The 26,373-nt window shown below is 40.2% G+C and overlaps 1 protein-coding gene across 4 annotated transcripts in view; it reads right to left on the bottom strand.

The window, feature by feature from the left end:
- The window catches only part of RARB (retinoic acid receptor beta), a 204,448-nt gene that overhangs the window by 35,509 nt on the left and 142,566 nt on the right, over positions 1–26,373 (bottom strand). For all 4 annotated transcript variants that reach the window (XM_053970722.1, XM_053970716.1, XM_053970735.1 and 1 more), the window contains one exon: positions 10,683–10,824. In XM_053970722.1, coding sequence (XP_053826697.1) covers positions 10,683–10,824 — 142 coding nt within the window. The remainder of the gene's footprint in view (positions 1–10,682; positions 10,825–26,373) is intronic.

Genomic DNA, 26,373 nt, shown 5'->3' with positions numbered 1-26,373 from the left:
AAGAAGTGCTATGGCAAAAAAAACACGGGAAAGGTAGTCCTTGCATGAAGCACAGCTATGGTGCAGTGAGGGATGCTGAACATGTGAGGTGCAGCCGTTCAGTGCATAAGGATATTCACTTACTGCTGATTTGTCCTCTTGGGCTGATGCCTCCTCTACTGGTATCTCCAGCTTATAAAATGGCTAAGACCTGTGCAATGCCACTACCAGCCTTCTTGAGATGTAGAAAAAACTCTCATGTATTGGCCAACATCTTAATTTTAAGAACTATAAAAACAGATCTCAATCTTTGCCACTGGAACATTCTCTAGAAGTACACAGTATATAAAATTACTGCACTTCATAAGAGTATATGTAATTTGTGTATTCTGTGAAATGTAACACTCCCCATAAACTTCAGGACTTTCTGGAAATTTCCATTTTTTCTCCCTCTCTTCCATTGTATTACTATTTCCATGATGCAAACTGTAATCAGCTTGTTGGGAGTTAAGAACAAGGAGAGATGGGAGGAAGCAAAGGATTTGCATCAGCACCCATTGCACCAGGGCTGAGTGACAGCAGAAAACCTGTTAAATGATGGAAACAGGAGGAGACAGAGCAGGTGAAAACAGTGTCCCTGGATTGACCAGTGTGTCAAGGAATGATGTCCTCTCCTGCTCCTTCAACCGCGCAGCGACGTCTTCACCAAAACCGCTTGCAAGGTGAATGGAGCTCAGCCCTCTGCCAGGGACCTGGCACCCCTCAGCCATCTGACAATTTGTGTGTGTGCCTGCTGCTGAAGGAGTGAGGTGGTCCACAGCATTTCTAAAACACTTTCCTTTATCGCCCAGTATCATTCAATTTAGTATCTCTGCAATGTTTTAATCCATTCTTACTGCTAAGTTTTCCTATTTAATTTAAGGCACTTTTTTTCCCCCAAGCTCTCAAATTTTACAGTAAAGAGTTTCCCAGGTTCAAATACATCAAGTTCTGCCTCCAAGAAAATACTGACGGTGGAGCACCAACCTCCTTAACATAGGGGGAAAAAAAAAAGCTAAAGTGCAAAATGCACAACACTATCTGCCAGTAATCCTTCTTCCCCCAAGTTTAAAGACAGCAAATGTTTAAAAATGTAATGCATTGAAAATGATAAAAATGAAATACATTTTGTTAGTCTGTTATTTTAAATGGTTTGTAAAGTTCTCCCTCAGAGGATTGGACTTAAATCATTCATTAACTTGAAGCTGATTGCTTTGTCCTGCAGAGGGGGAAGAACATGGATTTCTCAGAGGTAACCCAATTTCCTAACAAAAACAGAAACAACCTGATGAAATTCAGTTATCAAAACAATCTATTATACCCTAAACAGAAGTGTAAATAAATTAAATCACAAAATGAGCTCCTTCACCAAAGTCTAACTTTATGGAGAGTTTTAAAATTAACATTTCACTTGCTTCAAAGTTTGAAAAAAGAGAGAAAGAAAAGTAGGTCAGCATGTTTCCCCAGCATGTCTTTCTGACTCCATTAAAACTGTCTGTCAGATGACTAACCATGCCTGTAATCCAACTAAAAGCATGTTTGCTTTCTGTTGCACTTTTAGCCAGGGGAAAGGAAGAATTCCACTTAGCTTTAACTCTGAAATTCAGGTAAATGTCTCCAAAGTCAGACAATTTCCTCACATTTACTTACCAAATCTGTTTATATCAACAACAAGCAACTGGTTATGGATGCATGGCACTGAGAAACGATCCCACAGCTCATTAAATGCCGATCAGCCATAGGCACCGCCTGTAGGGCTTTAAGCTACAACTTGTAGAAGTCAGGTTTCAGAACTGTTGTCTGATTGACAGACTTTTCATGAGACCTAGATTTAAACATTTAAGAGCTTTCAGAAACAGGCAAGCATGCAAACAAGAACTGGAGTAAAATAAGATGGGGCAAAACCATTTGTGTTCATTTTGGGCTAGAGGACATTAAAAATTCTAACACCTTATGATCTTTCTTTTTCCTTTTATAGAGTTGGCAGCTGAGTGTTATTTAAGTTTGGATAGAAAGGGTTCTATTTCTACTCCTTGTGCACCATCTACTTTAAAAAATCCTTTACACTTTCCACATGAGCGCTGAAGAACTGGAAATTAACTGTTCTGATGTATTTTAAAATGAGCATGTGATACAAAGTCAAACTAAAAACAAATCGAGGCTATTTTTAGAGCACAGTCCTAAGGCCAGCATCCCAGCAGGAGGAGCTGCAACGTGTCAGCCGGCTTATCGCAGGCACGGCAATGCAAAACTCCCTCTGCTCTAACAATTCATCCAGCAGATGAAAGCAAGCCATGAGAGCCTGACAGCAGCAGAGGGAAATCCATGGCCTCATCTACTTATGGAGAGATCTTCCTAAAGCGTCTTTGAGCACTTACTGCTTTCTGAGTGCCTGCTTTCCATCTTCCACACCATCAGCACGGGAGCTGCTCTCCGCAGAGAGGCCAGCGAGAGCTTTGCTTCTTTGCCTTTTGCAGAGGCACCTACCCCATGTGAGACCATCTCCAGTAAAGTGATCACCAGGAAAACAAAAGTTTGTGGATATAAACCAGCAGGAAGATATACACACTCTCATATTTGTTTCTTCTGAGGAGAAGGACCAAATAAGCCTCTCCTTTGATAGAGAGTCCTTCAGGAACATTCGGGTTGCTGCAGTTCAAACTTCCCAGAGCTCTTGGGAACAATTTACTGCATTTCTCATGAACCTTGGCTACTGCAGATAACATTTTCAGGTTGGCCTGACAACCAAATAAGCCATGTTTAGCTTCAAGGCCCAGAACACTGGCAATTTGCTTGTTCCCAGACTGATATTTATCTCATTGACATTTCTCCATCCTTTGGATTCAACATCCCAAAATAAAAAAATTAGGGAAAAAAAAAAAAAAGAGCATTTAAAGGGAGAAAAAAGATACCAGAGAAACCACAAGGGCCAGTGTAGAAAGCACAAGCCACATGGCACAATGGCAATTAGGAGGAGAGATGCAAAGATGCCCCACATCCCCAAACAACAAAATGATTCGAATGAGGAATACGAAGCAGTGAATTGAGTGCATAAAGGAAGAATGGAAGCTCTGAAACAAAGCTTTTGAGGTCATGGGATTGGGTCTCAGCAGTTATGTCCGCATGACAAAGCAAATGTGGCCTCAGCATAATTCTTAGGAGTGCAAGGAGTGGGTAGGGATTGGCTACCTCCAGGTTTCCCATCTGCTCTGACAGCAGCATTGCCTGGCACAGGACAAGGCAGAAAGGATAACCCAGGGTTTTCCTTGCCATGAAAGCAGCTGGGATACTAAACTGAAGAAGAGGCAAAGGCGACCTACAATGGCAACACAAATGCATAGAGCCAATGTCTTTACATGTACAATTTGGAATAATGCTATAAACCAAAGCAGGGGATGAGAAATAACAGGAAAAGGCCAGAAAAGGAACAAGATCTATGTTGAGAAGTGATTTTGTAAGAGACATCTGCCCAAAATGTCTTTTACTGGGAAACTGATGAAGAAGAAAGCATCTGATAATTCCTAAAACACTCCAAAAGTGTAAAATGAAAAATATGAAAATATGCCAATGCCAACTGCCCTCAAGAAAGAGCCCAATCTCCAGAGAAGTATCTCCTCAGAAGGTGGCACATGGCAGGACTGCCACAGAAACCTGAGCTGCAAGCACCAACAGACGCACTATAGGCTCCTTTAAAATAAGGATGGGTTCAGGAAGGACTGAGGACTTTGCTAGAGCACTGAACAGTAGCAAGCACTTCTCTGGAGTGCCCGGCAGATCTAAGCAGAAATTAGACTGTATGTGCATCGTGCTTTTCCCAGGCTCTAGTTACCTTAAGTTTCACCTGTAATGAAAGAAAAGTTACTTGTACAAGGACTCTGTGCCACTCAGCTGAATATCTTCCACAGGACAAGACTGAGAGCCATTCAGAAAGTCCTTTTATAAAGCACATCTCTTTTAGAGCATGGTTGCGTACGACAGTACAAATGATTAGTGTAATAACTTTAGAAGTGTCACAAATTTAATAAAACACCTTGTTAAGCAAAAATGTAAGAAAGACACACATTTACAGTCGCTGAGGACTAGGATTGATGGATGCAAAGGTTGCAGAGAGCACACGAGCCCTGGTAACTTCTGCCAGGATCTGTGTTGTCATAGAGACAGCAGAGAGCATTGAAAAGTTCACAACGGTAGCTATACCTTAGTGAATAAGTCTTAATGTAACTTCCAGCTGAGGACATGTAATCAATCTCTGTATGAGCTTATTGAAGGAATACCCTTTATGCTTACTCAGTCCCCAAGAGCCCAAAATGAGGGAATATATTTTAAAATATATATTTTACTACTTCTGAAGACAAGCTAAGCGCTTCTTTTCGACTGGGAGAGTAGGGATGGTAGTGGCAGGAAGGTAACTGTTTCTTTTGAAACAGAAATTATGTAAAACATGAAAAACGTGATTCAATTTAAAAAAATCCCCAAACACTAGCACCAACTAAAAGAAAAAGCATGGGAATAGTAATTCTAGAGCAGCCTGGCAAGTTTGGCCACATGCAGCAGTTTCTCCCCCTTTCCCCAGACACTGTCCTAGCAAAGGTGGTTGCAGCCGTGACATCTCGCTGCTGCTCTTCTCCTGTTGGGTTCAATCACCTCATTCTTTTTTACATTGCAAAACACAGGACTTTCCCTGTTCTCTGTTTCCTCTCCATGCCTTTCTCCTGGCATCTCCCTCTCCAGTGGCATTTGACCCCTGGTTTACCTTCCTCAGGGCAGCAGCACCCCATGACCTTTCTCGGATCCCTGCTTCGGGCTCTGTCCCACCACTTGGGAGGTATGGGACACTGCAGCCCACAACAAACAGGGCAGAAACAGGGCCAGGGGTTGTTTATTGGCCGACATCTTCAATTCTTAGCTTACACAATTATAGGGTTCCTATGCAAGAAAGGAGGAAAAAAAATTTGCAGCACTAGTGTGCTGCAGTTTAAACTTACAGCTATTTGCATAATGCCTGAAAGGCAAAGAATAGAAGAAAAAAAGAACATTAGGATGCTATTCTTACTTTTCCCTAACATTTTAGGATATAAAGATCAGACTAATTACCAGACAGTCTTGAGCTGAGCAGGGTTCACTAATCACACTCTGCTTGAGGAATTAGGAGAGAATTTACTTAGCCGCATCATGAAAGGTGCCAATAAATTGTTCAGCTGGAGAGTTAACATAATAAAAAAAATCATTTTTTATGTTATTTTCTTTAGCAGTTTATTAATTGCTGCCTGAAATACTTTTCTGAAATACAACGAGCTGCAAATGAATTCATGGGCTATTAATCTGCTGTACATGGCACTGGAGGGAAAGCTCATTAGGTGAGTTGATGCAATTACTGCTATTACATAACCATCTTCACAGAACATAGAGTAAATTATGGATAATAACATTCAATCTAAGTTGCTGCTTTAAACATTAAAGCTGGCAAGTGAAAGCTATGGAAAATCAGGGGTAAAGGCTAAAACACAGAAGAGGCAGACCCCAAAAGGAGAAAGGAAAAGCAGATCTGCTTCTTTGAAGGCAAAAAAAATGATGTGAAAAGCAAGAGATGTTTGTTTAACCATGGGAAACAATGCACAAGTAGAACCCAGCCCTCTACAAGAGAATTTTAATTGTATGTAGATAATTTTCAGCCACCCAGCATAACAAAGTGCGCATTATCACTGGCAGAGCACAGGCTGACACTAGAGCACTGTGGGTTTTGTTGCAGGAAGACCCTTCCCCATTAGCTTTGCTGTCATCTTAAAACAATCTCCCCATCAGTGATATTGAGAGTTTGGCATTAACTTTTAAAAGTTCCCAATTTTTCAGCCTGAAAAAAAAAAAAAATTCCAAAATTTCCTATCTGATTGGCAGCTGAAAAAAAAAAATCTCCAAAACAGTCTGTCCTTAAGAAACAGAATTAAAAATATGTGATCGCTATGGCTTGGGCATAGCTTACCCACTATCTATATTCTCCAATTCTTAATTTAATTGGTATTTTCACAGTTTACATCTTTCTACTTTCAAAGCACTTAAAATACAAGGTCTCTCAGCCCCAGTGAAAAGACACAATTTTCACTTCTCAAGATCGGAAAGACAGAATAATCAGCTTGTAGGGTTTAGAGAGAGGAATTAGTCCCAGAACAGAAATCAGGGGTTTGTGATTTCTACTCTGATATTTAGCTCCTGCCTCTCGAGAAAGCAAGTTAACAGGCCAGGCAACTACTCCGGAATTTTTGAAAAAGCCCCCAGCCACTGTGTGGTATTTAGGCATCCAGTTAAAAATCTAGCCTGTAGCAAAGAAGAAACAATTCCTAAATCCAGAGTTTCCTGCTGGCTAAAAAGAATAAAACAACCCCAGTTCAGTTCTGACTAACATCTAAATAAAGATTGCATGCATTCTAATTAATTCACTTTAAAATTACATCAGTGAAATCTGCATGAACTTCTCAAATGCAACTATGCAGACTAGCCCTCCACTTAGCCACTCACTGCAGATGGAATCATGCTTCATTAAGGAGACTGAAAAAATTAAAGAGAAATAAAAAATACAAACATGACAGTTCCTCAAGTTGATGTTTCTTGCTTGCCAATTTCAACCAGAATGAAAATAAGTAAATCCATTCACTCTATTGTTCAGTAGCAGAATGTAACCACATGTTCCAAGAAGCATGAACATTTAAATATTATAAGACTCAAGTCTGTGACAAAGAGTAACAGACATTTCTGGACAAGTTAAAAAATCCCCAACAAATACAGAGCACAGAAACCAGATTCTCTCCTCTTCATGATAATTTCCCTGCATTCCCTCCCTTCCTCCTTCCCTCCCTCCCTCCAGAGAGGTTAATTGTAAGCAGATCTGTAAATCTGAACATTGCTTCAGTGCACTGAAGTAATCTGGAACAATTCTGTGCCTTTATAAACATAATTTCACTCTATTAGAGCTCACTGCAGACAAGACTTATGCCAGCATAAAGAGGGCTTCTCTGAATCACACCCTGGTACATGGGTTGTGTCTGAGGGGACCCAAAAATCATCAAGTACAGTGACAGTCCCTGCAGCCTACACAGTTTATGAAAAAGGATGGAAGTTGAAGAACTGCTGGGCTAAGCTGGGCAGCTGTGGCAGAAAGGAGCTCCATTTTCTTCCCCCTTATACCCTACAAAAAATCCAATTTAGGTTCTCTTTATGAGCAGGCTTCACCTTACAAAGTGACTGTTGCAGCATCCTGCTTGAAAGAGTCCATTCTTGTGGGAGAGTTTTGCCCAGCTTCCCGCGTGCTCCCTTAATTGCAGGAGGCAGTGCCGTACGTGTGACCCCTCGGCAGCTCCTGAGCGCCCAGGGCCCGCATCCAGGCAACAGCGAGCTGCTGGCTGGCACCTGGGGTCACACCGAGGATGGGGCTTCAACAGCAGCGTAGAGATCATGTAATAGAAGGGCAAAGGTTAGTTTCCTAAGGCTCTCCATCACATAATGAGCCACTGTAAGCCTTAGTAGCCTTCTCACTTTAGCAGCAGCAAGAAAAGAATCTTGCATGATCACCGTTTGTCTTTACGTGGTGATTAAAAACACCAAGACACTGGGAGACTACGAAGGACAGAAGTGGTTTGGAGTGGGATCCAGAGCCTCAGCTGCACCTACACTGCCCTAAGCACTCCTACAGGAGCTAAGGTGGGACAGCCATATAACAATGCCCAAACCTGATGCAGTGCTGGTGGAGGGACTGGCTCCAGGCCCTGAGCCAGAAGCTGCAGCTCAGGTTTCGGGGACAGAGCTCTGGAGTTTCTGAAGGAAGAGTATCTGATTAAAGACAGCAGGGTTTTATTTCAAGCTGTGTTTTGTCCTGTTGTAGGATGATAAAGCAGTCGTCACTAAGTCGTTTCCCCTCACACTCTTTGTCTTTCCTATCTGGAGCACAAACTTTTTGCAATAGGGACTACACAATGAAAGATGGTCCCTACACTAGTGGGATCCAGTTTCAGCAGGTCTTGCAGATATTATCACAAGGCAAATAGCTCCACTCCTGCCCTGGAGGTAGTTACTGACCTCTCTTGATCAGATTTGGGGAGAAAAATGGGGTCGAAGATTGCTTCCCCCCGCCCCCCACGAACAAAACAACCTATAAAGAAATGCAAATTTGGTGCATTCCTTTATCATCTCACTTCATTCTCTGAAACAAGATAAAAGCATACAAGAAATGCTCAGTATCTCTTCTCATTCAAACACTGTACCCCCATTCTTAAACCCTTACTTATCACACTGGCTACGCACCCAGTTCCCATCTCTCCTCTGATGTTTGTGAGGAACACTCATTAAGCTCAAAGGGAGTTGCATATGCAGGTACTTTTGCATGCCCTTTAAAGACAGACCAAATAAACACAGGACTGCAGCTTTTAAGCACAGATTACTCTGTATACTGAAAATCAGCATCTACTCCTCCTTAGCTCCTGGGAACAGACCTTGGGGTTCCTATTTGCAGGTGCCATCATGATCATTTTCCCATTTGGGATTGGTTTGAGCATTGTAGGCTTGTTTCCCTGTGAGATTTCTCTGATACTTTTTTCTGTCCTTTGTTCATGGCTTTCACATTACAAGATAACAGAACTGTAAGAAGACAAAAAAATAAAATGTGAATAATGCACTGGGGGAAAAAGAAAAACCTCTATCTGGTAAGAAAAAGCTGAATGACAGATGTGCCTTTGTTTACATAAACTTCTAAAGAAATGGAATTAAAACCCAGAGATATGTATGAAAGAAGGTCAGATAAGAAAATAGTTTCTCAAATCTCTTAAGAGATGAAAAGCTCCTGTTTATGAACGGATAACACAGAATCACTTCAGACTTCGTTCTTAAACCCAGAAGACAAGACACACTGCATTCAAACTGATGACATTTAAAATATTTTCTCTGTTCCCTTGCAAATGCCTTCTACAGAAATGCAGCCAGAGGACATCCCTCACTTCTCTCCAGGATCCTCTGTTCCTCCTCCAACCTGTTATCCCCCTTTCAGTGTCTGTAGAATTTTGAGATAAAGGCAACTGCCAAAGGGCAATTTCACTTAGTTCACCCCAGGAAACAGGCGGAGCAAAACCTTAGTTCCTGCTGGCAAAGCTCCAGCTACCCTATGGGAAAAAACAATTCTTCACCTAAAAGGCAGTAAGTCTTTATAGTTTATCCAAAGTAACTTTGGTTAACATGTCAGAAATACTGCTGATACCTACTCCGATGTGACGTTACAGCATTTAATAAGATTACTGTTTCACATCAGCAGTAAAGTCCTTAGGAACTCAAGACCAACAAGCCCTCAGGTGAGAAAAGTGCTTTTTCTTCTCTTCCAAACTACATCACACTGTTTTTATCAAAGAAAAAAAACTTCATGTGCACTTCATATGCAGTGAAATAGCTATCAATTAAATCTCCTCATTCAACCTTCTATCTTTGCATTTAGCCTACCTTCTCCTTTACTCCCATTGTCGTCTCCACTCCAACAGATCTACGCCTAAGTACAGATAAGTGCACTTCAGGCACACAAGAAAACTAGAAAACCCAACACAGACAGTGAATTAATGGAAATCCTAAGACCTCCCTCAGCAGATTGAAACTTTCCAATAACCACAACTTCACTTTTCCATGAAAGAAGCTGGAAACACAGCACAATGGTCCAAAGGTTGTATCTGGTTCTTTCTCCACTTCTCAACACTCCTTCTCTGAGAGGAAAGAGAGGGTGGGAGAGAGAAATGGGATACAGTGAGGAGGGACAAATGTAACTTTAGGACCTCTAGCTCCTGACCAAGTACAGAGAAAGGAACTGGGATGCCCCACACAATTGAAAGATTAAAATGCTGAAGATGAGAACTGATTTAAATCGCATTTCAGACATAAATGCTTCATCATCATCAATTTTTCTTTTCCTAGGATCTTAAATTCTCTCCAAAAAACTCTTGTGGGTGAATTAAAATTAAGAACTGGTTGGGCAATATTCCTTCCTCTCTTATGCACACACTGCAAATTTCTGTAGTGGTTATTACTGGAACTGACCTGCTGACACCAGGGACATCGCTGATTGAGGTAAAAACCCTCAACAATCGAACAGATCACTACACCAGAGACTTTTTTTGCTACTGCAGTCAATCAAATCAAAAATTAGAAAGTTTCAGAAGCATTACCCCATGGGATATGAAAAAGGCCTTTTTAGCTATATTTTCAGTCTTGATGGGGATATCAATAAACTGGAAAAAGAGAATATCACATATTTCTATATAAATATTTTTAAATGCTAATTTAAAGGGCAAACCAGAGATTTCTAGAAAAGAAGGGAGAGGAAAATCCTTTGGGGTTTTAGTGTGCTTTGCATTGTCAGATTTATTGGCTTTGCATGTTTAGAGAAGAGCATTTTCCAGCTCGTTTCACCTTTCAGAGAGGGTCCAGGCAGTAAGAACACACAACTTTTAGGCTGCAGTGTTAAGGACTCAGAAGTCTGTAAATACAGGTCTAAAGTTGTGTACCAAATTCATACTCCTTTCCCTCCATATGAATGCAGATACTGGCTTCAATCACATAACTGCAAAATAATTTTTTTCCCTTAGGACTGCCACATATATGTAGGTTATGACAAACAATAAATTTTTTCTGAGACAACTTACATTCTTTGGACATTCCCACTTCAAAGCACTTCTGTAGTCTGCAGTACTGGCAGCGATTTCTGGTAACTTTATTGATAACACAGTTTTTATCTCTGTGACATGTGTAAACCATGTTCTTCTGGATACTCCTGCGGAAAAAGCCCTGGAATCAAGAAAAAAAGAAAACAAATAAGCTTCTGAGCTTTCCATAAACCACAGAGACAGGCACAAATGTTGCTTTAAAATAACAAAACTAATTCAAAGTTATGGCTGGAGTATGGCATCTTTAAAGACTCATTCTTACTATAATTTAGTACTGTTTGTTGCAACATAAGACTCATCTCCTAAATAAAAACTAATTATCTAATGCAACCTAAGGCCAAGATAAACAAAGCTAGAACTAGTAAGAGCATTCAGGAAATGAAGTCCTGGATTTTACAAAAAAGCTCAACTAAAAATTGTTTGAGCTCATGCATGTAAGTAATGAGTTGGGTAAACAACATCCTTCCTAACAGATCTTCACCTGGAAGTCAGACACTCATCCAATAACAGAGTCACTCAGCCTGGAGGTCCCATCTATTTTTGTTACTGCAGAGACTCTCTAGTTTGAAGGCTGCACCTCAAAAGAGAAATAATTTGAAACCCAGGTCTCTTGACTGCTGAAACTCCTACAGCAATTAAAGAGGCTTCTGCAGGTGGAAGAGTTCCAGTATCAGGTTATTGAGTTGTGAACTTGTAAAAGTTGCCAATTACAGCACTTTTTTTCTTACTCAGATACAGCTGTGAAAATAATCAAGTAATTACAATGATCTTGACCAGAAATTAAAGAAACCTAGAGGTCTGGTTTGTACTTAAGGAACACCATTTGACTGAACTCCTCCTTCAACAAGTAAAAAAGAGAAAAATAGCCATAAATGGTAAGGTTAGGCACAGAAAAAAGGCAAAACCCAAGTCAATTTCACTAAACCCCAAGCTTTAGATAATATCATATAATAATGAAGAAAAGAAAAAGAGGATTACTTTAAGCATTTTAGAGCTCAACCCACAGATATTCAGGAAAAGTATTTCTGCAGCAGACATTTGGAAATTTGACAGCACTATTTAACCTTCTCACTCAGATTTTGAAAATGGTTTCAGCAAGCACCAGGGTCAAATTTCAGTCAACATCACAACATTACGGAAGAATAGTTAGCAATGTAATATTTGTTGGAGGGCTTGAGAGGTTAAAACTCTTCAACCAGCCACATGTTTACACCCTACAGGGAAGCTGTAAACTTGATGCCGCAGACGATAGCTCTGTGCCCACAATGCATTTGTCTAAAGATGCAATCACGGTAAGCTATAAAACTGGCTCTCCTCAAAGCGCTGAGATACGTGTGCAGTTCAAAAGACAAAACTCCCATCGTTCAGAGCTGACTGAGAGACTTTCTGGCTATATGATCAGGGAGTGGTAGGGCAGGCAGTAAGGGCTGGTCATAAATTCCTTGCACAACCAACATGCTATAGATGTTAATGTTATGAAAATACCTCAGATTCACTCAGAACTGAAATATTACTCCTTAATCACATAACTCCTGGCAAACGTTTTCTGCAGCTCTTGCACAGGCAAGCCTCATCCTGAGGTTAGCTCCTCTGATTTAGGAGATATTTATTACTACCATTGAAGTGGTAAATAAAAACTCTCCACATCCTTTCTTTACGCTACTGGACCCAGAAGAAGAATTTAAAGCTATTTATTTGGATAATTAAAACCTTTCAAGTTATCAATAAACACAGATATTTTATATTCTACATTTCTGATCATTACCACTGCTTGAATTGTTGCAATGGCAAGTATGGCAAGTGTATGTACATTTGTTTACTTGCCAAAAAGAAAATTGATGGCAATATTTCTCCTTTCTTGCTTTGATATTCCCCTGTGATGCCTGTTCTGGGATAATTGCTGATATGGCTAACAACAACAGTGAGGCATCTATGGCATTTCTTTTGGTTTAATTCAACAGGCAGAAAATGTGAGCTGTGCTGTCTCTCTAAACCTTATTTGGTCATCACTTTCTAGCTGGAAAGATGCAGGACAAGCCAAAACTGCTAACTTCTATGGCAGCCACGCCAGCCTGATCCAGTGCTGCTGCAGGTGATTTAACACCCACAGCCACCAATGGCATTACTCTCCTACCACCAGCCTGATAGGGCAAGAAACAAAATGACCCAAATGAATAAGTCACCCAATACTGGGAAAAAAGAGACGGTCTTCTCCAAATACATCTGTACTTTACCAAAATATAACCAGTAGCTGATTGCACCTACTGATCGGTTGCTCTGATACCTCTGATACATAGCTGCAGGGTGTGCATCCTTATAAGCCAGGGTTTAATTACAGCCCGTCAGGAAGGAAAGCAGAGGAGGCTGCCTAAGTCCTTACCAGACAAACTTGACCACACAGTGCAGCTGAAAAATGTGATCCATCTGCAGACAGCAAGTATAAAGCATTCATGAGCTCATTACTAATAAAAAAGGGTTAAGAAGAACAAATTTGGAAAAAGCAGATCTCCAGGTAGAAATGAAGACAGTTTCCTCATCAGCCTAACCTCCCCAGGCAATGTCCTCAACAGACTGAAAGATATAGAGGAGGATACTAATTGTGGAAGCTTTGACTGCTGTTTGACAAATTACTTTTTAACACCTGTATTTGATTTTCTTCCTGGATTTACTCATGGAATATAAATAAAAATGAACTTGTTTACACAAAATATTCAGGTGAAAAAAAGGTGTAATGTGGTCCTGGTCAAAGCTAAGGACATGGTTCTCAACAATGCATTAGTGCCCACTCACAAGTATTCTTCTCCAAGTCAGCATTGGGATACCATTCCTTGTAACATTTGTGACAAACTCATTTTAAAAGCTCAGCAATACATCATCAAAAAGATTAGATTTTAAAATTTTCCTCTGGACAGGCACTAAGATTGTAATTATCTTTGCACACAAACCCCAAACCAAGCTGGGACAGGAGTTCAGGCACTGGTGGGTGAGGAGCATCATTTGCTGGGCGCTGTGGGCTCAGTTTCCCCACCCACCTCCAGAAACCTGGTGTGGTGCAGCCACAAGTTATGGATGGCACTGCAGGCAGGGTCATGCTCAGAGATACTTTCTGAATCTGGGCTGAAAAAACAGTCTTGTCTTTCCCTCTGCAGGGGTTTGGACCCCAACTGCAGCTCTGCAGCGAAAGAAAACTGTGCAGGGCATGGAGATGGCAGAGCCGGTGCTTGCTGCCCAGTTAAACAGAAAAGCACATTTAAACCCTTTCAAGGCTGGGTTCCAAATAGCACAGGTATAATAACCGTGGCCTTTTCATTAAAAATACTGAAGTCAGAAGCAAGCTTAAGTTTTCCTCGAAGTGCTTTCTATCAAATGGCTTCCGTTTGATCTCACAACCCCAACAGTTTTTTCAAAAAGCAAGAAAATCCAAATGTGACCTGATGTTAAGAAGTTGTCAGAAACTTCAGAGACTGAAAACCACCACTGCTTATAAATTAATCAACTTGTAGTGCCTATTGGCTCTTGGAAAACAATATACTATCAACTATAATACAGTCACCTCAAAATGAATCTGTTTGGCTGAATATTTACATGAGCCATTTTTTATGCAAATATTTTAGCATTCCATCCAAATTAACACCCTGTGATGGGAGATGAGACACTCCAGTGCCAAAAACAATCACAAATTATTTTTTCTCTGTAATTTAAAAAGCCTTACGAATATTTAAAAAATCCCTTTCTAGGAGACATAAAGCATTACTGTCATACATAATTGTTTTTGATAGCACCTACAAAGTACTGGAATTTAAAGGAGAGGAAACTACTGAAGGCCTATCAGGAACAGTGATTTTCTCTGATATTCCTTTTATCCACAATTTTTGAAGGGAACATGGATCTTGTGTTTTTATTTTAGAGAAGACAAAGCTTTGTGGAAATCACAGTTTTGAATTAATTCTGTTTTTCTGAGCTGCTTTTATCAGCATCCTTTACAGAGAACATTTTGGACCAACACTTCAATTTTTAATCTCATCTTTTCTGTGTATCATGCTACGTTCCTCCCAGGCCCACCAATCTTGTTATCTTAATGGATGACAGATAGAGTATCACTCTGACCATGCCACATTAGGCATCCTCATTTACCGAGTGCAAGGAAAAAATGCTGAATATAAATTATTCAGAAATCTATTGTATCAGTGTGTGTTCCCTGAGCATCCACCAGTGGCAGAGCAGACAGATTATTTTTCACTTTTAATTGTGTTGATATCTTACCTGCTGCACTGAAAGCAGAGAGTGATATGTGAAACCATATGTATCAAGCAGCAAACAAAGCTGGCTTCCTAGGTCTATTGCACAGAAGTAAATAATCTATTTAATCAATCCAACCTCAACACAACATTGAAGAAACCACCTCATCCCATTCACCACTTTTGCAGCAGTTGCCTGTGAATGAGTCAAACTTTGAGAGCTCAGTACAGAACAGAGTGCCCATAGAGAATATTAACAATTTCAGTAATATTTTGAATGTTGTTATGCCACTGGCTATCTGAATACAAAGGACCTTATTAAGGATGAGCCTTCAAGACAAAGTTAAGTGTTTAAATTTATGAAGTCTTATGGATTTATTAGCATGAACTGCTACCCTTACATATTTGATAGGGAATCTATACAACTCCCTCTCCTTCACTGTCCAGTTGATTTTGGCAGAGCAGATGATTTAGAGCTCAAGTTATGCACATGCATGAAGAGATGGATCATTTGATCACAACGTCTTAAAAATGTTTTGCCAGCACAGGGCATGCCAAGTCTTATTTGCAGGCATAGTGGGCTTACAAGCTGAAAACTTGGACTGCAAGCCAGGGACAGGGTAATCAGCAGAGAAGGGCTATTGCAAGCTCAATCTGTTTGAACAGCCTGCTCAGTTCATCTGGTTCAGCTTTGATTACCCCCAAACACAGGCAGCCAGCTATGACTCCTGTAGACTCAGAGGCCATTCTTTGGTAAATTTGCAAAATAAGCTTCTGAGTGAAGCATATTGCTACTTTATCATAAAAGAAACAAAGGAGTAGGAAGGACTTTTCCATGGTACAGTTTACCAGTCATTTATAAACTCTGACTGAGCTCTGAGAGGAAAGATAAATACCAGTAACAACTGAAAGGAAAATCCAGCCCACCACACACCTGAAACCTCTGCAGTTAGCTTTATTCTGAAACAGGGGCTGGGCAAATAAGTGCACTTCTTAAAAAAAAGAAATGTTTGTGATGTATGGCCTCTTTTCAATCTCTCTATTTTAATCATTTAAGTTACCCTCTATCCTTGCTAACCCTGTAAAATGTATTTAGAGAAGGTAAAGCTCCCATTCCTGCTCTCTCTAGAGCATCAACAGACATTTAAAGCATCTCTCAGCAATGGGATCTGCACAAAACTGCTTTGTTCTGTGACCAGGGAATTACCCAGATACATGCATGAATTAAATGTAGCTTGCAGTATTTTTAACAACTAGTGGCAGCAGTCAAGGAACAAAAAACTCCTGCCTCACCAAATCCTGGTAGGCTCAATGGTCAAGCTGGGGCAAAGACATGCAATTTTTAATTGTTAACCGGGAATATTTACCCTGGGAGGCCTAGGTAACATGCAAACCTGCAACTGGAGTTGCATAGAAAGGCTTCCAAAAGATCTACAGCCCAGCATATGCTGTTCAGTGATACCATACAGACAAAACACACAGCAAAATGGCTGCAGCTAGAACAGAAGACCCCACAAGTAATGAAAGCTACCAAAGCAACTATCCAAAAGAAAGCTCAAATGAGCTTTTTCCCAGTTGCAGAGCACTTTTCCAGGATGTCTGCACTGTCTATCACACTTTGGAAGCCATGGTTTGAAGAATAAACAAACTAATTGCCTGACATTGTGGCTGGAAACCACTGCTGGCACAAAATGGAAGCAGCTACAACAATAAGTAAAGAAAGGCTCAGTGCCAGAAAGCAGGAAAATTGTGCTGATGATGTATGTCAGGGCAGGACAGGAAGATCTTTGCAAAAACAAATTTCAATAGCTGGTAGAGAGCACCTAGACGTGCCAGCCAGCCAGTGTTGAAGAAGCTCAGCACCAGCCTGCCCTGGAAAGGGCTCTGGCTTTGTCTGTCATTCACAGCTTGCCATCCACACTTCCGCTTGTCTAGCCATTTATTCTGCAGATGAACAGCAGCCCTAAGATTCTATGGCCAAAGAAATATAAATTTGCTCTTGAAACCAGTGTGGCAGTGAATTTCATTCTTTTTAATTGACAGAACTCAAAATGCAATAAAAATGAGCAGCTGTCATCTCACATCTTGCTTATGGAAGTACAGACCTATGGATTTAAGTGCAATCCACTATGGGGAAAAAAGGTCTATTATCTTTTCATTGTTGTTACACAAATGGAAAAGTTTGAAATATCTCAGGGTTTTCTCATTTCTTAAAAAGAGAAAAGGGCCCAAAGGACATGGAAGAGCAGATGAGGAACATGTCACTTCTCTCTAAGTACCACAGTGGGGATACTCATCTGCAACTACAAAAAATTTGCCAGCAAAGACAGAGCAGGCCATAATTGATAAATCCTAATAGTTTCTAAGGTGAAAAAGGTCTTATGGGCTTCACAAGAAAAAAAAAAAAATCTGATGACAGAGTTTGAAGAAAACTGTTCATGGGACTAGTAATGCCAATTAGCCATTAGCCCCTGGTGAGGCTGGAAAAAAACCACCATTTTTTATTGTGCCCCTTGCCAAACCATCTTCTGATTCCACAAACCTAGGTTTAATGTAAAAAACATTCTATAAATCATCATTCTATAAAACCACCCCCCATTTTCTGGGGAGTTTGAAACACTTCTGCTGGCCAGCTGGCAGAGAGGCAGCTACCAACAAAAACAGAGGAGATGGATTCCATCAAGTGCAAATCTGCAACAACTGAATTCTTCCAGCGAGGGTACCACGGCATCCCTAGGACTACGCACGTATTTTTTCCACAATTTCGATTTTCACTGAACTCCTGACCTTTTTAGCAAACATGTCAAAGTCTCCAGACAGAACAGTCATCACCTTGAAACAATATGTGAGGGGAAAGAACGGCTGAGATTTTCTGTTTCTCCACTTCAGTGATTTAAACGGAGAGGAAGGCACTGGCATGTGCTTCCATCTGCTTTTTTCAAATTAAGAAAAAAAGGAGATGGAATGTATATAATTAAAAAGTTACAGTTAACTTCCTTTCAGTTGTGTCTGTAGGATGATTTTTGGCCTGCTATGAAACTCCAGATGGGAAGAGTAATGAATATAATTTAATACAAATAAAAGGAGATCAAAGAAGCGCTTTTCTGAGTTATTTCACACAGTTTAATGGAGAACTCAGGAATGAATTATTGCATTTTGCTGTTGTTTTATATTTTTGTTTATGCAAATCAATTCCCTTTAACCTAATTTGTGAAGGATCAGACCTATAACCCAATAAAACCATAAAATGTCACTAGGATGGTTGTACAACTGGCTAGCACTTATCCAAAAGGCTGTATGTTGCTAACTGCTCATCGTTTTTTTCTTCTCTTCCCCTCCAGTGCCTCAGGATTTATACCACCAATTAAGACAATAATGAGTGCCCCAGGTTGACCTCCCAGGAGCAAGAATTAATTAAGCGCAGTATTTCTTCGTAAAGAATGACACTTTTCCAAATCATTTATGTAGCTGCCCTCCTGCATGGAAGCACAGTGTCACAGAAGACTTTTCAAATTGTTATCCCTCAATTGTATGACTGATTTTGGTTTACAATCATAATTTATGTCTTTGTTTTTATCTACTGGGTTTTGGATGGCTGGAGTGGGGGGACCATCATCTGTGGACAATATCACAATTTTACTAGGATACACGTAAGTTGTTTTTGGGGTTTTTTTTGCACAGAGCTACAATGGAAAGACATTAAATAACAACTACTCTAATAATGTAGTGGACCTCCTAGTAAAAACAAACAAAAAAATCTCCACCAAGCTATGCCCCTGCAGTGACATGCAGATTCCTGCAGCAGGCAGGACAAGGAAAAGACTCATGTTAGCTATGCAATTACCATGCTGCAATTACTTGTAGCAGTCTCTCAAATTAACCTCTCCATTTAGCTGCTTGGCAGAGATGGAAACATGAAGAGGAAAGGGCAAGCTCAAACACAACCCTACACGGGAGAAAGAAGGTGTGTGTGTATGCTCCAAGGAAATTCCCTGCACAGGCAGCCTTTGTGTCCTCCTCCTTTTCCCCTCCCATCCTTCCCCACAAAGCCTTACAGAGTTCCTGCACATATTTGGCAGCAGAGTTATTTATCAAAAGAGGCACAGGGACTTTATTTAATTGTCAGCCGGTATGAAAATCCCTGCATTTCTGCACCATCTGAAATTTATAGCGGCACTAGTTTCTTTCCCGCTATCAGCAACCGAATGTTTAGCGCTCAGCTGAAATAATAATGCAAACTATGCCACAAATATTTATATATGCCTGCAAGCTGGCTGAGGCGCAATTCCCCTCACGCTAGCAGAGATCTGCACAGTTTGCGCGCACAGCCAGCTGTTCCCTGCTCTCGCCCCATCTGACCTGGGGGCAATGCAGCAGCCCAGCCTGAGCCTGGCTGGCTCGGTGGGTGCCTGTGGGTGCTGGCCACAGCATGGCCCCTGCTTACCTTCAACACCCAGCATGTTTCTATTCTCTTTGTCTGACCTGGGAGGAGTTTTAAAACATGCCTGATCTGCAGCAAAGAAGTTTCTGAGGAGGGATGAAGCGACATATGAAAACAATGCAGAAAGCAACTTAAAAATACTCAGATGATACAACATGGACATAAACATGCCAAAATAAACCAGATATCTTGAGCATTATGCTTCCTGGTACAGTTTTCAGGCATCTATCTCAATGATTCATCAACACATGTTCACTATCTCTCCGTAATTTTTTTTGCTCTTAGTTTTGACAGTTGACATCTAAACAAATATGTTGTACCAGATCTCTTGAAATCTGGCAAGTAATATCTTGTACTTACTACTTTATGCTGCACTCTCATTCCCTTGTGCTCGGCAACAAAGAAACTCTGCTAATATAGAACTATCCACTAGAATCCTCTAAAGCCTAGAGTTTAGTGAAACTTGGATGCCTGGAGACTAGAAAACAGAGTTCAAGTAAACACCCAGAAATATGCAAGTCTGGCTCTCTAGTACTGGCAGTAGTCAAGGAAAATTACCTTTCCACACTGCAGCTGAAACTCATTACCAAAGGCGACAGCAGAGGGATGAGTTGGAGCTGGACCAGCTTGGAAAACCCACCATTTTTAAGAGTGAGATAGTGGCCATATGCCCCTGCCCAGTTTCCATACACAGTCAGAGCACCCGCAGTCAAAATGGTCTGGACAAGATGGGAAAGCAGGCTGAGAAAGGTGGATGAAATGTAGTCTGTGCCAGTGCAAGGGATTAGCAACTGCAGAAACAGAGGAATCAACTGACTAGTTCCTCCAAGCAATAAAGACTTTTAGAGTAACACTAATTAGAGAGATGTATCTTGTTGGAAACCCCAACACAAATCACACTGAGATGATGAAAAAGCATCGCAGCTTTCAGGACAAATGCAATGCTGCATCCGCCTTGCCCAGTGGATCATTCAGCCAAGCTGTAGGGAAGCAAGGGAGAGTCTCAGACTGGGCAACTTTGATGATGAGAAAACATGACCTTTCAGATATGAGTGCATGAACTGAAGCTGATTAATCTAACACAGGAAAATCTTAGCAAGATGTTTTCCTGTTTTCTCCCTCCCCTGCCAGACTTCAATCAATGGCCAGATTCAAGCACAGAGCTCATACAATCACAAGACGATCATTCTTACAGTTTACAAAAATCATGTGGACTTAGGGTAAGGTGAAAGGTCTTTTTAGTTAGTTCATCCATTTGGTTCCTGGATGCTGTGATTGCATCTCTTCTGTTCACCTACCACTCCCTTTTCTTTCCTTTAAATAAAAATACGTAGTTTTCACTTTTGTTTCTGTACATGTAACAACCACTGTGCATTAATATCGACAAATGTGGACTGGGCGAGACCATTTGCAGCAGCATCTCCGAAATGCCTTGATCCTCTGATCAAAAAAAAAAAAAAAAAAAAAAAAAAAAGGTTGTGCTCATTCGTTTAAAAAATGATGGGTTGTAGAGCTCTCTCTCTTACATGCTCTGCTTAAATATTGCTAAATCTGGAGCAGAAAGCATGTAAGGATCACGGCACACACTGAAGTGAGGACCTAATAATTTGCATATATATTTATCACAGGTGCACAGGGCTCCAAGCAAGGTAAGCACTCCAGAGACAGGGAAGACCTCTCTCCTGTTTGGAAGATTTATCTGGAGAGCAGCCAGTGAGGACTTGCAGGAGGAGTGAACAGTAGCCCATTGGAGTGGTTACACCACAGCTATAAATCTCTGCTTTCCCTATTAAGCGCCTGGGAGGAGGGAGAGGGAACTGGCCACAGCTGACAGTAATGGGTCCCATTAAATTGTTGCTTTTAAAGAGACTCTAAAATGAGAACAAACTTGCTTCATAAGCATTTGATCAGTTTGCCTGACACCAGGCAATGGCAGATCCTGCTCACGTGCACTGGCTGTGGGCTGCTGGTTCTCCCCTCCAGCAGCTGAATAGCTGGAGTGAAATCACTGACTGCATTTACAGCCAACCAAATCTACATTTTTGGCACTACTTGTAACTGTGTCTCACCTTATAATTTATGCACCCATTATTCTAGACAGGGGATCCAGAAACAATATACTTTTCCCCTCTAAAATACAGTATTATGTATTATGATCCTGTTTTTATTGCATAGTAACTTTTCCCACTGAAATATATGAAATGAGAAATTTTAAGCATGGCCACATGAAATCATAAGGGACTTTATATACAAAAATGTTTTTCTACTTCTCAGCTGTCTCCTGAGTTGAGCTTTGGAAATTGTGGGGGCTCCTGCTTATTATCAAAAGGAAGAACAATTTATGAGTAGGGACTCTGAATATTTGGCAAACCAGCTGCAGCAGCACACCACTTTAACAGTTTCCATGCCAATATACCAAAAGTACCAATTACAGAATTTTGGGTGCATGACTTCTTTAACACTACAAGTTTTCATAACAGGAGTACTGAGATGCACAGGTGTCACACATAGAGGTGTCCCCTGTATATGAGAAGTTCCTCTGAAATAATAAGAATAATAAGAAACAGGAAGAAGAACACAACATATATATAATTTACATGATTCTCAGGAGACAAGGTATCCTTATTTCAAGACTACAGTACAATCTAGATACAAAGAGTGAAAGATAGGCTGTAACCTCAATTTTGTCTTTTTCTGCTCATCTGAATGGGTACTCAAAAGTGAAAGAATATTTTTTTAGTAAGGCATTTGTTTTGTTTTACAGGGTGAAGAAAAAGAAGAATGTATATAATAAACAAATTGGATAAAGAATCTCTGAAGTTGACTTCATTTGAAATACTGAATCTTGGAAAATTACATCCAGTTGTCTTTTCTGCTACAGCACAGACAAAGACCAGCTCCACAAATCTGAAGACCAGCTCTGGGATCCATGGTGCAAATTCAATTACACTCCATTTCTAGAAGAATCTAAAGCAAATACCCCTTGAGGAAATTTTCTCAAAGGAACGCTTCATTCGGGATTAGAAAGAACCTCTGTTTCCATTATCAGATCAGTCAGCAAGTGCAGATGGCAATGGAAGGCTACTTTCCAAGGCCAAAGAATTTCTGAAAATTGGGAAGCTGACCATTTACAACTGGGAGATGGTTCGCAATAACCAGAAAATATAGATAGGTGTATAATTCAAAGTAAATTCTGAAATTGTAGCAAAGAGCATCTGAATAGCTACTTAATAAATAAGTATGAACAGAATTACATAATTACTAATTCCATTTTCTACCATTATGAAACCCCTTAATTTTGGATTTACTTCTCTAAGATGTGTCAATCAGAAAGTCTTTAAGTACTTGCTAAGAAAAAATCAAACTACAGTTTGAAAAGATGCCTAAAGCAAGAACAGCAGTGACCTCAACCATCTCACCAGCACCAAAATCACACTCAGCCAGAACTACTCTTGGCAAGCTATTGCTTTCTTTTTTCCAACAGGAAAAACTGTGCACTTTCTTATGGGGTGCAACAAGCTATCCTAAATCCACATTCAACAAATCAATTGTATATCATTCTCTACCAACTTTCATTAACCAGATTTTTTTTTAAGTTCCAGAGTTAGAAAATGAAAGCTAGTTCATTGTAATTTTATACATTTGTAATTGCATAAATATGGCATAGTATAAAAAAATAGGCTAATACTGTTACCAGAAAATCTCACAGTATTCAAATTATGAGAGGTTTGCTCTGATATCCCTATTTCCTTATTTGCTGAATTACATCTGCAAACAATACTTTTAAAGGTCATATTATAAAATATTGTGTTAAATATGGTGGAAAGCTGCATTTTTTTCCTTGTACAATCTGTGGAGTGTACAAAGAACAGCCTGTACTCTACAGCTATAATTAAAGGCCGCATGTGGTCCTTAAACTAATGGAGAGGTATGAAATTGATTGACAAGATGAGAACAAAATAAAAGGTTTTTCCCTCTTTCTGGTGAAGAAAATTGAAAAAGTAAAACCCATTAGAACCTAGTGACAAGAAAATAAAAACATACTCCACATTCCCTGCTTGCAAACCAGGAGACTTCTCAGCAGGCAAGTGTGCTAGGCTGAATTGCAGCCCGCCTGCTTCTGGCATCTCTGGTCGCACCTCACGGTGTGATTTGCATAGACAGCACTTTTACACATGGATATAATTCACTTAATTCTGCTGAAGGTGTAAACCACACACACATTACTGATCCAGTGTGAGCCCGAGCTCTCTCAGCCGTTTGCTAATAAGCCATATCAGTTATGGGCAGGTGAAAGCTGGATGGAAATGTGACAACTACATCTACAAGGACTCTTTACCATCCACTGTTCTGAGAGAAATCATGATTCAACTCCAGCAACAACATGTACATACACATATAAATTTGAAGTTTCTTCTTTTTACAGTGTATATTTCCAGATAGGGAAAGGCATAGACACTGCCAAAAGAGTAAGACTCAATAATTTTATTTATTAGTAACAACAACAATGAAAAAATTGTAATTGTTATGGACTAGTTAGTGGCCAAAGACCCTGAAAAGATATGCAAGGTTAGCAGGCATGAAGGCTACTTTTATATTAGGAAATGCTTTTGCAAACAGTCACGGGCACTATGGCTTGCTGGCATACAATGGGAAAGTCCACATCTACCTCAGATAACTCCTTCTGGCCTCTGAAATGGGACAGTTGTACCCAAACTGTCCACAGGAGATGCCTGCCTGCAGGAGGAACACCAATTGCTACCAGAAACCTTTCAGGTACACAGCACAGCAAGCTGTGCCCCAAAACATGCCTGGTCACCAACACACCAGAATTCAAGAGTCAGACATTGCCGTTCTTTTTTAAGAAAGCCTTCACTGATGGTATCAGGAATTTTATGAGAGAAGGGAGTGCAAGATTTAAGCCAAACAATTATACATTGTTATGTGACAGTTCATGGAAAATAAGAGAGTACTTTCCAGTTCCTGTTTCCACAGGACATTAGCCCTTATGCTCACACATAAATGGAGCAGCGGGGTTAGCACAGTTAGAAAGTCAACTTGGGGTAATCTCTGTGCTTTTATAGCATCAACATGGTTGCCAGAAAAAATTACAGTAATTAGTAAAAACCAACTATTCTCACAGTTTAAGATGAACCCCTGGTTTATGACAAGGGACAGGGTAAGATGAAGATTAGCTGTGGATGTAGGTGCTGTACCCTCATGGAGACACTGCTGCTCTTTGCCCATCTCTGCTCCAGAAGCCCAGCACAGGGGAGCAGCTGAGCTATAACTCACAACCTGGGTCCAAAGAACTGGAAAGCATATTTGGCACACAGCACAATTTACACTTTTGCTACCTGCCGTGGTGAGCAAGTAATTTTATTTCTTCATTTATGGCATTCATACAACCCAGAGATTTTAATAAACCTGGTAAAAAAAAATTTTTTTTGGTCCTGATCCCACCTATTTCATCATGTTTGCTTGCTCTCAGAGTGCTTCCAACTAATACATGCTTCCCATCTTAAAATTTTTAAAACAAATTCAGGATCTGTCAAAAGTTTTACCAACAAAACAAGCAAACAAGCAAACCAAAACAAACCAAAACAAAAAAATAATTGAGAACTTACTGAAATAGATACCACCTTTTTCACGGGGCACCTGACCTTCCTGGGTTTGTTATTTGAAAAGCTAAAATTTCAAGGATGGCATTAAAACAATCAGGTCTCCTCTGACAGCACAAAATGAATAAAATTTCCAGGTTTTCAGTACTACATTTAAAGCAGTTGCAACTCATTTAGTGTCTTTCTGCATATGGCACTGCTTTCTGCAAATGAATGGCTTGGAATGTTGCTATGCTACAAAGTGCTTACAGTTTAAGATCAGATTATATTAAAAGTATGCAGAAATGTATTTTGAAATACATTTTTCACCTTCTAAAAAGTATTGTTGATTTAACTGAAACTAGGAGCAATTTTCTGTGATTTGAGGGATCTTTCATAGCCGTGCATGGATGACAGCACACATCTCTACTGCTGGCACTGTCGCTAATACAGCCTAAATGGAGATGAATACAGCTTGATCATTCAAGCTGATCTGTATTTTTCTCTGAACCAACAGAAGCTTTTCCCACTGCATTGCTGCAAACAATGTTACTTCTTTCCCTGATACAAATCATACCATGCACATATTTTCAAGTTTACATTTCTTACTTTCTGTTTCAGTTGTAGGTGATTAAAACACGCTGAGAAAACGAAACCAAACAAATACATGGAATGTTAGTTAGCTAGTTTTATGAAGTGTGCTTTTATTTTTTACTGCTGAATAGCTGAGAAAATCTATGTCTGGATCCTTAATTCCCTGTAAAGAGGCATAAATATAGGCTTAAACATAATTATATTATAGCTAGAAGCTAACATGTGCAAGAGTGATGCTATCAAAAAGCACTGCTGCTTAAGATCCCTCCACAATCCCAGAACTGCCTAAGAAAATGCAAATCTGTTCTCACATGATGTAAGAGACATTATTAAAAGGAAAAGGCATCTGTCCCAAAGGACACTGTTCCATAAAGGGAACTTTTTTATAACAATCCATAAAATATTTTAGGTTCTTTCAGCAACATTTCTCACAGACCAAAGCATAATATCATAGAATCATGATATCATTTAGGGTGGAAATAATATTCTTGCCATTAAATTTCAAATAAACAATTTGTGGAGTGTGCAAAGAACACACTCCAATGAAAGCCAGTTCCTCCCTCTCTCTCTCTGTAGCATTTTGTAAACCAGTTGTTGTACCAGTGCTGATCAGGGATTCATGGCCTGCAACAGGGAAACACCAAGCCCCTCAGCGTCCAGAGGGAGATAATCATTGGGAACATCATATCAGAGAACATTAACACAATTGTGTTTGGGCACCTAACCCAAAGGCTCATGGGGACAGGCTGTTCTAGAGGATGACCCAGAGCAGATCTGGTTCAGATGCTTTGAATCGG

Source organism: Vidua macroura, chromosome 1, assembly GCF_024509145.1.
Source record: "Vidua macroura isolate BioBank_ID:100142 chromosome 1, ASM2450914v1, whole genome shotgun sequence".
In the NCBI taxonomy this organism is placed as follows: domain Eukaryota; kingdom Metazoa; phylum Chordata; class Aves; order Passeriformes; family Viduidae; genus Vidua; species Vidua macroura.
Note: the sequence above shows the minus strand (reverse complement) of the source record. Positions and strands in the feature narration are given on the sequence as shown.